The 11,141-nt window shown below is 41.1% G+C and overlaps 2 protein-coding genes across 2 annotated transcripts; one reads left to right on the top strand and one right to left on the bottom strand.

Annotated features, from left to right (window-relative positions):
- The first annotated feature begins 275 nt into the window (after positions 1–275).
- LOC138619753 (toll-like receptor 13) lies at positions 276–7,052 on the top strand. Its single transcript, XM_069696474.1, has 4 exons — positions 276–369; positions 594–3,233; positions 4,313–4,430; positions 6,034–7,052. Exons 2-4 carry the CDS (start codon positions 704–706, stop codon positions 6,272–6,274), a joined length of 2,889 nt encoding a protein of 962 aa, XP_069552575.1. The 5' UTR covers positions 276–369; positions 594–703; the 3' UTR covers positions 6,275–7,052.
- A 79-nt stretch (positions 7,053–7,131) lies between these two features.
- Positions 7,132–9,706, bottom strand: ccl20b (chemokine (C-C motif) ligand 20b). The gene is made up of 4 exons (XM_069696561.1): positions 8,851–9,706; positions 8,578–8,680; positions 7,854–7,928; positions 7,132–7,749 (listed from the first exon to the last, which is right to left on the bottom strand). Exons 1-4 carry the CDS (start codon positions 8,930–8,932, stop codon positions 7,674–7,676), a joined length of 336 nt encoding a protein of 111 aa, XP_069552662.1. The 5' UTR covers positions 8,933–9,706; the 3' UTR covers positions 7,132–7,673.
- Positions 9,707–11,141: the final 1,435 nt, after the last annotated feature.

Below are 11,141 nucleotides of genomic sequence, written 5' to 3'. Positions count from 1 at the left end.
GAATATGAAATTGATGTGAACAGTACACTGAATATGAAAGTATTATGCATTGTCTTTTCTCTAGAAATGAATTAACCCAAATATGGAGCGTGGCGACCAAACCTTTAACGTTCACGATGGTCAATTCGGCAACGTGAAGACAAGGCGCACTTTTCGACGTTTAACGGCGAGGAATTTTTTTTGAAAATATTTTTTTAAAGTTACGTCGCCGCCCTCTGGCTGCTCTCACTTCCTCCATCAACCACTGAAAAGACAATAGAGACGACAGGCAGATGACAATTTCGCTCATGTAGGAAGGGGGATCAATTATCTACAACTTTCTGGATATTCATGGGTCCGTGATTCGTCAGTTTTTCTTCGTGTGACACAGTAAGTAGCATAAGCCATTTTTTGTAACAAGGATTTTTGATGTATTTTTTAATTCGTGGTAAGGTTACAGAGGAGATCTGAGTTCAAACGTGTTTGTTCTTCTGATTCCCCAATGAGATGTTGCAGCAAAATACGAGGATCATTTACAATATTGTGACTCTTTGCTTTTTTTTGTAGTTGTTGTTGTTGATTGCCTTTATTTGTATGTTTTATTTAATTTTCAGGATTATCTTCTTCAGTTATATTCACCAAGTGGACTAGACATTGGAGAATTGCAATTACTTGTTGGCTGGACTCTTTTTTTTTTTTTTTTTTTTAATAACAACGATTTAAAATGGGTCCTGGATTGGAGAAGGACAAAACAACACCAAAAGGAGGATCAAAATGTTCCACACTCAGCATTTTTTTCCTCTCGCTGAACATTTTCTGTTTAATTGTTCCAGTCCGGGGATTTGCACTGAGGTATTGCCGAATCAGCGACAACACCGCCATATGCATCAACAACAAACTCAGACAGGTTCCTCTGGATATTCCCTCCACAGTGAACATCTTTGATTTATCTGTAAACAAAATTGTGAAAATTCAAGCATCCGATTTCAAAAATCTAACGGTTCTGAAACAGCTGGACTTAAATCGCAACAACATTTCACAGATCGACACCGGAGCTTTTTCTACTCTGATTTCCCTCAAGAAGTTAAATCTAAATAATAACAAACTCCGTCGCCTGGGGGAGAATGTTTTTGATGGTTTGAGCCGCCTCGTTGAACTGAGACTTAAAAGAAATGGGATCGAAGAAGTGGCAGCGACCTCTTTTAAGTCCATGACGAGCTTAACGTTTTTGGACATCTCTAACAACAAACTGCACAGTATAACAAAAGTTCATTTAATACTGCAGCATCTGCCGCATTTACGGGAGCTGTACATCTACGACACAAATTTACCCACTTTTCAGTCATGGCAACTGACCAACAGCTCCCTCGCGCTTCGTTACCTCGATGTGTCTCTAAATCCCTTGAAGCTCTTCCAGATCACCGCCGATGTTTTTCCAAATCTAACCTGGTTCAACATCGGCGGCTCTCGCGGGAAGCAAAACATGATATGGGACGTACGCAACAAGACTTTCCTCAGTCGACTGTCCAGTCTCGATATCAGCGGGCTTCGAATGACTCCCGGCGACATGAAAACATTGCTGGAGACGGTGAACTCGTCGCTTACTTCTTTGAAAATGTACGCGATGAAATACAAAATCCACACGCTGATTAAGATTTCCTGCACCATCCCGACAATGTCCACACTCAAACTCCAAAGTAACGGGCTCAAATCCATCCCGTCCGATATGTTCGCGTCGTGCGTTAACGTGACCAAGTTGGACTTGGCGGGAAATAAACTGGTAAATATCGACGAGAACGCCTTCACGTTTATGCGAAGTTTGAGGATCTTAAACCTGAATCGCAACAAGCTTACGTCCGTTCCGGCTGCCATACAAAACCGACCGACTCTTGACGAACTCGATCTCAGCAAAAATAACATCAGCGAGCTCCGGCGTCACGATTTCGCCAATCAGACGTTGCTCAGAAAGCTCAGCCTTTATAACAACATAATCCCAGTTCTGCCGCAGGATGTTTTCAGAGATTTAAATCGACTGCAAACTCTAAAACTACAGACCAGCCAGATAACCAAACTAAACGGCGCGTTCAAAAAATACCTGCCGAATCTTAAAAGGCTGCATCTGAATGGAAATAAACTCAGTGGTATCAAACCGGGGGAATTTAAAGGCTTGCGGTCCCTTGAGAACTTGTCGTTGCATGACAATGAAATCAAAACACTTGTAAAGGAGAGTTTCACTGGACTGACGAATCTGACCGAAATTCTGCTGCAATCGAATCTTCTCACAAAAGAGGAACTCAAAACGGGTGCTTTCAACGCTCTCATTAACTTGCGACGTCTGGATTTGTCGAGCAATCACATCATTTACAAGGATAATTCACTTTTGCCTCATCCGCCGTTTTCTAAACTGTCACATCTGGAGGAACTCAATGTTCCCAGCCAGCGCCGCCGGGCGAGGGCCCGTCTGCCTCAGAACTTCCTGGAGGGTTTGGGGAATCTCTTGCTTTTCCGCATCAGGACCAGTCAACTCGTAGAACTGCACACGGGCATGTTTAAACACACGCCTCGTCTGCAGACGCTCGACGTCAGCTCAAACGACCTACGCTATCTTGATTCAAAACTGTTTGCCCCGCTTCAAAACCTCAGCGCCCTCTACATGTCCAGAGCGAGTCTTCAGTCTCTGGATTTCCTCATTGATGCCAAACTGACCAAACTGGAGTTCCTGCAGGTGAGAAAGAACCAATATTCGGTGGTGAGACACGAGGTGATCAAGGCCCTACCAGCTCTGCTTTACTTGGATCTTCAGGGAAACGCTTTCACCTGCGACTGCAGCAACATCTGGTTCATCCCCTGGCTCAAAAACGACACGCAAACACAAGTTTACGACGCCTACAACTTTTTGTGCAACTATCCGCCAGTCATGAGAGGGAAGAAGCTGCTGGACTTCGACTTCAACTCGTTCTGCACGGTGGACGTCGACTTCATCTGCTTCGTCACCACCACGTGCACGATCCTCTGTTCCATGGTGGCGACCTTCACCTACCATTTCATGAGGTGGCAGCTGGTCTACGCCTACTACCTCTTCTTGGCTTGGCTTTACGACACCAAGAATAAAAACATGCAAGCGGAGAATCAGTACGACGCCTTCATCTCCTACAACGTCCACGACGAGCCGTGGGTCATCGGAGACCTCTTACCCAAACTGGAAAACGAGCAGGGCTGGAAGTTGTGTCTGCACCATCGAGACTTCGAACCAGGTAAGACTGCCTTCACACCTGCGGGTCGATAACCGGGGCACGTTTTGGATTGAGATGCCCCTTTTCGAGTTGAGGTTTCAGGCACGTTAGTGGCGTGACTGGTGGGTAGCTCTGGAAGTTTATCTGTTGGTTTGTCCGTGACTTTGATCCAGACTGAAATATCTGAACCATTAGATGGATCGCCACGGAATTTGGTACATTCGTAGTCCCCAGAGGACGAGTCCTGTTGATTGTGGTGGTGCTCTTGTTTTTCTTCCATTAGCACCATGAGGTTCACATTTGTGTTTTTGTTTTTTTTTCATATTAGATGGACTGCCATGCTTTGATGGTATTTTGATATTGACGCTCTCCACTGTATATTATTTCTATATTAAACTATATTGTATATCCTCAAGTTTTGTTAGGTTGATGTTGTTCATATTTTCAGTATGATTTTTTTTAATTTTTTTTATTATTTCTTAATTTTTGCTTTTAATCGATTAGTTGTTTTCAACTCTTTTGCTTTGTTTTAATTCCCGACTGATTTGTGCAGCAAATCTTCAGGCATATTGAACACATTCAACAGATACCAAGGTTTTAAGTTTGACGATGCTGGATGACGACAATGTAAATAAAGTTCTCAAAAATAAAAATAAAAAAACCCTCTAAACATGTTGCGGAAACTACTCAACAGTTAAACAACAAGAGGGCGCTTTGTAAAGAGCTGTAATCCAGAACGATGTCATATCTGCATCTCGTAGACTTGTTTGTGGGCGAAGAAGCAACTGAAAGTGTTATGTAACTGTAATAATAGTGAAATATTTTTTAAAAGAGGAGTGAAAGTCCCTCACTATAAATATCTCCACCTCTGGGTGTTATTTGTTTTTCCCGCAAAGAAGCGATTTGATTATCAATGTGCAGCGGACGTGTAAATATTATAATTACACACAGGATAGGGGGGGGTGCAACTTTCACACGCCTTCACACAGAAGTTGTATTTCCATCTGTTCTCCAGAAGGTGTCGCCGCAGCGCTTTCACTGAACATCACGATTTAAATACTCACCGTAAAACGTTGTCCTGGTCTCTTCCTTCCTTCAAGGGAAACCCATCATAGATAACATCACGGACGCCATCTACGGAAGCAGGAAGACCATCTGTGTCATCAGTCGCAGATACCTGGAGAGCGAGTGGTGCTCCAGAGAGATCCAGGCGGCCAGGTAGACGCCTCGCAGCCCGCATGAAGCGCGTCGGTGTCACGCATCGTTAACGTCAGATATTTATGAATGCCTGCGTAAAGTTATCCGTGCGTTTAATTTCTATGTTGCAAAGAAACAAACAAGTCTTTCCGGTGGCAAAAACCGTCTGAGGAAAAAGGAAGCCTCTCTGAATTGGCCGGTTATTTAATGGTTATTTAAAAGCACGTCTTCATTATTAGGAGCTCACTCGTGGAGATCAACACTTGGAGGCGCTGGTTGCACAGTCAGCGTCGTTCAACCTGCGCAGAAAAAGAGAAGTGCGGCAACGTGGAATTAAATTGGAGTCAAAACTCAAAAGACTGTGAAAAATGACAGCAAAAAAAAAAAAAAAAAAACGTGTTCGAAATTTAGCATTTATGTTGTTTTTTTTTTTCTTGTATTAATTTAGGTTACAGCTTCCAAACAGATCTGACGCTTGAGTGACTAATACGTATCAGTTAATACTTTTAAAAGAAAGCTCACGACATATCTCATTATTTTAGCCATTTATTTTAGTAACTAGTTACGCTTGAAGCTCTCTTGAACTTTGAACTACCGCAACTTCAAATGCATACTGCTACATTTGAACTCTTTAATTTCATGCATTTTATCTGTTTCTTATGGGTCTAATTTCTTTTCTATATCTTTAAATATCCCTTTATATCTGTTTTTATGTCAAACACTGCTTTTCATTTTCACTTTGAGTTACATTTCTTGTATGAAAGGTGCAATACAAATAACATTTATTATTAGTATTATTATTATAACCACAGCCAGACATGAATCCCCATTTTCTTTTAACTTCCCAAGTGAACTTATTTTATTTATTTATTTGTACTTTTTAATGCCTATTTGATTTGACATTTAAATGTTTCTCCACTCTCCACCTGTAGCATGTAGCCATAGCTAACACCAGTCTTATTTAGGTCTAACAAACTTTAAGCTTCATGTCCAACTCACCTCCAGCTTGTGTAGCTAAATGCAGAAAACGTTGTGGTTTTTTTTGTCCCTCCTGTTTTGTTTTGGCTCTCCGTTTTTGCTTCGCTCTGAAGTCACGTTTGATCTCGCGAGTTTTGTAAAGCCATTGGAATCTTCACTTTGATATCCCGCGGTTAAATGATTGGTTAATTAATAGTTGGGTTTTTTATGGAGCTATTCAGGTCATTTATCAGGTCAAAATGTGCCTCCAGCTTCTCAAATTTGAACATTTTTCTGTATTAAATATGAATTATCTGATAGTTTTTGAATAGCTTAAAAAAAAAGTTTGGGCACAAATAAGTAATTTGGGAACGTCACAATGTTGTTGTTTTTTTGCTATTTTATTTGAAAACAAATTTGGTCAACCAAAGAAAAGTTGATCGATAACAAAATTGAAGAGTTAAAGGTACAATTTTAATGTATTCGTATCCCATAATGTATTTTTAAAAAAAAAAAATTATTCTCCTCATTAATCCATCATATCATTTTACTCCTTCAAACCCTATCTCTTCTTATATTGTTGTCGAATCTCCTTTTGCATCTTGTCTCGAGGCCTTTTTCTTTCTCGTATCACTTAAACCTGCTTTCCCTGCGTCCGGACCTCCAGTTTCCGTCTGTTCGACGAGCAGAAGGACGTCCTGATCCTGGTGTTTCTGGAGGAGATCCCCGGGTACCTGATGTCTCCTTACTACCGCATGAGGAAGCTGCTGAAGAGGCAGAGCTACCTGAGCTGGCCCCGAGCCGGAGAGCACAGCGAGCTGTTCTGGGAGAAGCTCCGGCAGGCGCTGAAGACCGGACAAGATCTGGACGAGGACCGGTTCCATCTCTCGATGCTGGAACGACCGTGATGGAAAGGAAATACGAAATATAGCCCGTATAGTGACCAGCCGTGATGCAGTAGGACGACTCGGCGGTGCTCCTAATATTTTGTCTCTTCCATTTAAATTGAATCAGGTGGACTCATTTTCGCCATCTATAAAAACGGGAAACTGTTACAATTCTGAATCTTTTATATTATTTTTTTATCACTTAAGTTTCGTCGCTCATTTTCAGCCAGTTGATATTCTTTTCTTTTTCAAGGTAAAACAAAGAAAAGATGACCAACGCTCGATATTTAATGCAAACTCTATTTTTCTTTCTTTTTGTTTTAAAGTTATGTTCTTTGTGTATTAAGCTCACTTTGATATTTTTTCATTTCTTGGCAATGTAAATAACCTTTTTTTTTTTAAATAAATAAATACTGGTCACAATTATGACTGTTTTTTCTGGAAGCTTTTATAATGTTGTTGTTGGCTTTGGGCAAAATGAAAAAGTAGATTTGTCTTCATTATAATTGATCGATGTCATGTGACCGGTGTAAAAGGTCACGTGACCAGATCAGTCCTCTGCAAGATGTCTTCCTCAGACTTTTACAAAGGAAAATAAAACACTTTAATAAACAGATAGGACCATCGTATTTTGTTGACATTTTCTTTCAAGGCTCTACTACTGATATACTTTCAGCATTATAATCCTGCACATATATTTTGTTCATAAGAAGTGTAAATGTGTTAATTGTCACTCCTGTAACTGAGTACAAAAATCGACTATTTCACTAGTTTAACCAAAAGGGCTTGAAGGGTCACTAGATGAAGTATGAATTGTGTAATTGTTTGTGAAGTCCATGCTGACAGACACATGTGTTTTCAACTATTTGTTTTTAATAAAGTCTTTGACAAAATATCAATTACAATCAAATGCTCCCAACTTTCTGAAAACACAGTTTCGAACTCACATAAACTTCACAGCCGGTAAACAAAAACACAAAATAAAACTAAATTAAATTAAAAAAAAAAAAAAATTAGTAGATTTTGGGTTTTTTTTTAAAGTAATGTAACTTCAACTACAGTTTAGAGCTTCACAAGCTGTGTATCAAGGATACTACGCTTCCCTGTTTATAAAACAGAACAAATATAAGAAAAGCCACATAAAAATCAGATTTAAATGCAGAAAGTCTAAATGCAAAATACTAAACTTGGATCGCGGACACAAACTATTCGATGTTGGCTCGACGTACGTCCTGCTGTCAGATTAACTTGTATCCGACAAAGAAAATAAAATAAATTAAACCATATATACAGATTATAAAGTTTCATCTGAATGAAAAAACGAAGAATTTTCAGCTATCGGGGTAAGAAAAAAACCCAACCAGCAATCGTTTCACTTTTTTCATCTCTGGAGATTTGGGTGCAGATTTGAACCGATCGATCATTTTTTGGTCGTCGTGGTGACGCCAGAAGTTCCCCTTCTCGAGCTCTGAGTGGTCTTCCTCTTCTTCAGGTCGCTGCGAAGGATAATCAAGCGTGAATTCGTCGAACGGCCGAGAGAATTCAAATTGAAGATATTACGCAAGAAAACAAAAGGCGACGCGAGGATGTTTGTACTCACTCCACGCACTTCATCCCTCTCTGGGTCCAGTTCTGGGACGGGTCGGCGCACACGAACCTGATCCCGGTGTGGAAGCTGTCGGAGGAAAAAAAACACGTCAACGGACTCGAAGGGACAGTTTCGCTCCACGTGGTCTCATTCCAGAGTGTCAGTTTGATTATTAACAACTCAGAGAGTTTCTCTGACAGATTTGCAACAAGAGCGCCACTCGGGATTGATTTTTTTTTTCCCAGGTCGTAACATGACACCAGGGTGTTGCAATGTTTCTGTCACGTCTTTTTTTCTTCTACCTGTTTTTCATCCGCATTTTGATTTAAGGACCGTTTTGTGGCCTTTTGCATGATCCTATTCAGTTTTTTTCTCAATTCATTTTCTTAATACGCCACCATAACTTATCTTCTTACATATTTTAAGTAGAATTGTAACAGGCAGTCGGTAAATTTATCAGTTAACACACAGTTTTAAGTAAATTTTTTAAAGCATAAATACTCAACATTTCATAAATCCAGTTTCTTAAATGGGAGAAACTGAGATTTTGTTTTTTTTAGCGAAATAAAAACAGCTGTGAAAGCATATCTGACGATGTCACTTTGTGCTCGATATTAATCTACTGTGAACCTTTTTTGTTTTCCGATGTTTTAAGGACCAAACAATTGGGCTATTTGATGCCAACGTGACAGCTATCAGACACCGTTTCATCAAATCTGCTGAACCATTAACTCACATGATGGCGTTGATGTCACAGGAATTGTTGATGGTCTGGACGGTGTAATCTATCAGCCATTTGAATGGCAACAGACGGTGGGTGTACTTCAGGCAGCAGCTGACTGTGAACAAACACAAAACAAACTGGTATTATTTAGTACATAAAGCTACATCAGGAGTCGGTTGGTCTTGCAGATTACTGAACACTCAGCTCCCCTAAACGCATCAAAACTCTTACAGGGGTTGACAGAAAAAAGAAAAGAAAAAACAACAACCTGGCTGACACACTCACCGGACTGCGCGCCGCCAATGAAGGTGGCGAGGATGCTGAGGGAGCACAGAGCCGCCATCAAACGCGTTTTGCCGCCTGCCATGCCTCGGTTGGTGCTGTCGCTCTGCCCGTGTCTGTCGGTGTGACTCGCCTGTAGGCATTCAGTGAGAATGAAGCAAACTGTGTGGCCTCGCTCCTTTTTGTAGGACGTCTCTGGGGTTTCCCCGGGTCAGGGAAAGGTTGCACAATGCCTCGCGGCATTGTTAAATCAGAGGAAGCAATGCAGGAATGGGAGCCAGATGCATCTGCTCGACGGCAGCTTCCAACCCACCAGGCGTTAGGAAGTGTCGTAAGAAAATAAAATTAAATAAAACCTTTCAAATAAATCATTGACAGCCCGAGCTGTAAAACTCTGGTGCGGCACTGTTGCTCAAGAGGTCGGCTAAAAAAAGAGAAAAGTCTCACGATGAATCATTATGAAGTCCGTTCGTTGAACGGAGCAGATTTTATATGTGAAAAAACACCTGGTCAAAAGTTGAATGATGAACTTTAGGAAGACATTTCTTGGACCAATCTGTAGGATTTAGTGGCATGTGGTGGTCTGTGTAGGGCGGACCAATCGGTGATCAGTATCGCTGCGTTATCTTTGATTTTGAACGAGATCCCGTCTCCACCCGCTTCACGACAGCCATCTTTTAACTCGACCTTCCAGTTTGGCAGTTCAAATAAACGCATTTGATTTGATGATTGAAGCGCAGCGAAATCGCGAAACTCCGCAGGCTTTAAGAGTCAGCCTCTTTCAGCTCATTATTTTGACCTCACCGTAAGCAGGCAGACTAAGTTAGCGGATAGCTTTTCAACGTCAGCATCTACCGAGAGGCCGAGCTTCTTTTTTTTTCTTTTTCTGAGGAGCTGGTGAAGACTCAAACAGAGTTTAAAGCAGAATAAATGTTGGGGGTTTCGTGGCCAGAAAAACATGCCTCTGTGCCGGTGCTTCTCCTTTTTAGCTGGATTTTGGGGGTAAATATGAGCGAATAACAGGGGAGTTTGTTTGGATTTTCACGAGAAGTGAGTTCAGAGTCGGGTAGCTTCGGCCCACCCAACCGTAGAGCGTGTTTTCTCTGATGGTCCTTTAATTGGTTATCCAGTAACTTTTACCCTGGCAAAAACGCGATGGGAATTTCCTCTGTGTGAGTGTGCAACCATGCGTAAGGGTTTCGGTATGTCTATCTCTTTCCCACGAAGCATACAATCGCACAAGATGAGAGGAAACGGTATCTTAGACGATGAAAGTGAAACAACGCGAACGTGTCTCTGCTTCCAGAGCGTGTTAAAAATTCACCGCGGCAATGAGATGGCTCAAAAATGGAGGAAGTTTATGTCAGAAGCACATGGTTTGCATAGCAGCGCCTGATGCAAAAATCATTTTCCAATGGTTGCCGTGGTTGCGATAAATTCACTTTCTTCTTTCGAGTTTTAAGGTAGTTCCCCCTTTGTTCTCTTTAAATTCCGCATCGTTTTGGGTTTACGTTACTTTAGGGCGGCTGCGTTACCTTTTTTAAAAATGTTTTTATTTATTTAATTTATTCATCAAAGAGCTGTGACGTGGCATCGTGAACTCATAGTCAGCACCGCGCGGTTTCACTGCACAAACAGCAGGGTGTGGGAATGTTTATCTGCTGATGTTTATGATGTCGGCGGAGGAGTTCAGATGGAGGGTTACGCTCTCTATGGACTTCAGCCTTTGTTAAAATCTGTCTCCCCTCCATCCATTCCTCATGATCGTTTCACACTCCGGTTATAATACCGTTTATGTTGTTGATGACGATCGTGATATTTTTACTGTCAAGACATTATTTTTTTTTCTGCCATCGCAGCAGCTCCATTTGTAGCATCACAAAGAGTTGAAAGAAGTTTAAAAATACACAACATTTGTAACATTATAATTAGAAATCTCACTATCAAGTCTCATCAGCGTAAAACGTGACATATTTACCTTCGTGGTTGACTTCGGCGTCGCCTTATTAAATCGTAAAAACCTAATTGATACAAACATTTTTTTATCAGGCAGCATCACGTCTTACTACGACAGCCTGACTCATAGTTTCACAACGCCGACGATCTTTGAGCAGATTCTTATTTGATGGAGCGATTTTGACTTCAATGGAGATTTGTTCCAGGTGGTATTACAACACCGTAATAACCCAAATGATTGCAGTAAGAGAATAAGAGAAGAATTTGTCGACTCGCCTCAAAAGACCTAAAGGCCCAATTTATTAGAAAGTCAGTATGGAAGCTAATTTAGTCTCTCG

Source organism: Brachyistius frenatus, unplaced genomic scaffold (assembly GCF_029030835.1).
Source record: "Brachyistius frenatus isolate BFR_SWC_R1_liver_20210118 unplaced genomic scaffold, ASM2903083v1 Contig_21, whole genome shotgun sequence".
Lineage (NCBI taxonomy): Eukaryota > Metazoa > Chordata > Actinopteri > Embiotocidae > Brachyistius > Brachyistius frenatus.
The sequence above is the reverse complement of the archived record's forward strand: the minus strand, read 5'-3'. Positions and strand labels throughout refer to the sequence as shown.

Coding starts and splice junctions, on each gene's coding strand:
- LOC138619753 (XM_069696474.1), top strand. CDS start 704: ATGGGTCCTGGATTGGAGAAGGACAAAACAACACCAAAAGGAGGATCA. Junction 3,234..4,312: donor CCATCGAGACTTCGAACCAG/GTAAGACTGCCT, acceptor CCTTCCTTCAAG/GGAAACCCATCATAGATAAC. Junction 4,431..6,033: donor AGAGAGATCCAGGCGGCCAG/GTAGACGCCTCG, acceptor CCGGACCTCCAG/TTTCCGTCTGTTCGACGAGC.
- ccl20b (XM_069696561.1), bottom strand. CDS start 8,932: ATGGCAGGCGGCAAAACGCGTTTGATGGCGGCTCTGTGCTCCCTCAGC. Junction 8,681..8,850: donor CATTGGCGGCGCGCAGTCCG/GTGAGTGTGTCA, acceptor GTTTGTTCACAG/TCAGCTGCTGCCTGAAGTAC. Junction 7,750..7,853: donor AGAGGGATGAAGTGCGTGGA/GTGAGTACAAAC, acceptor TATCCTTCGCAG/CGACCTGAAGAAGAGGAAGA.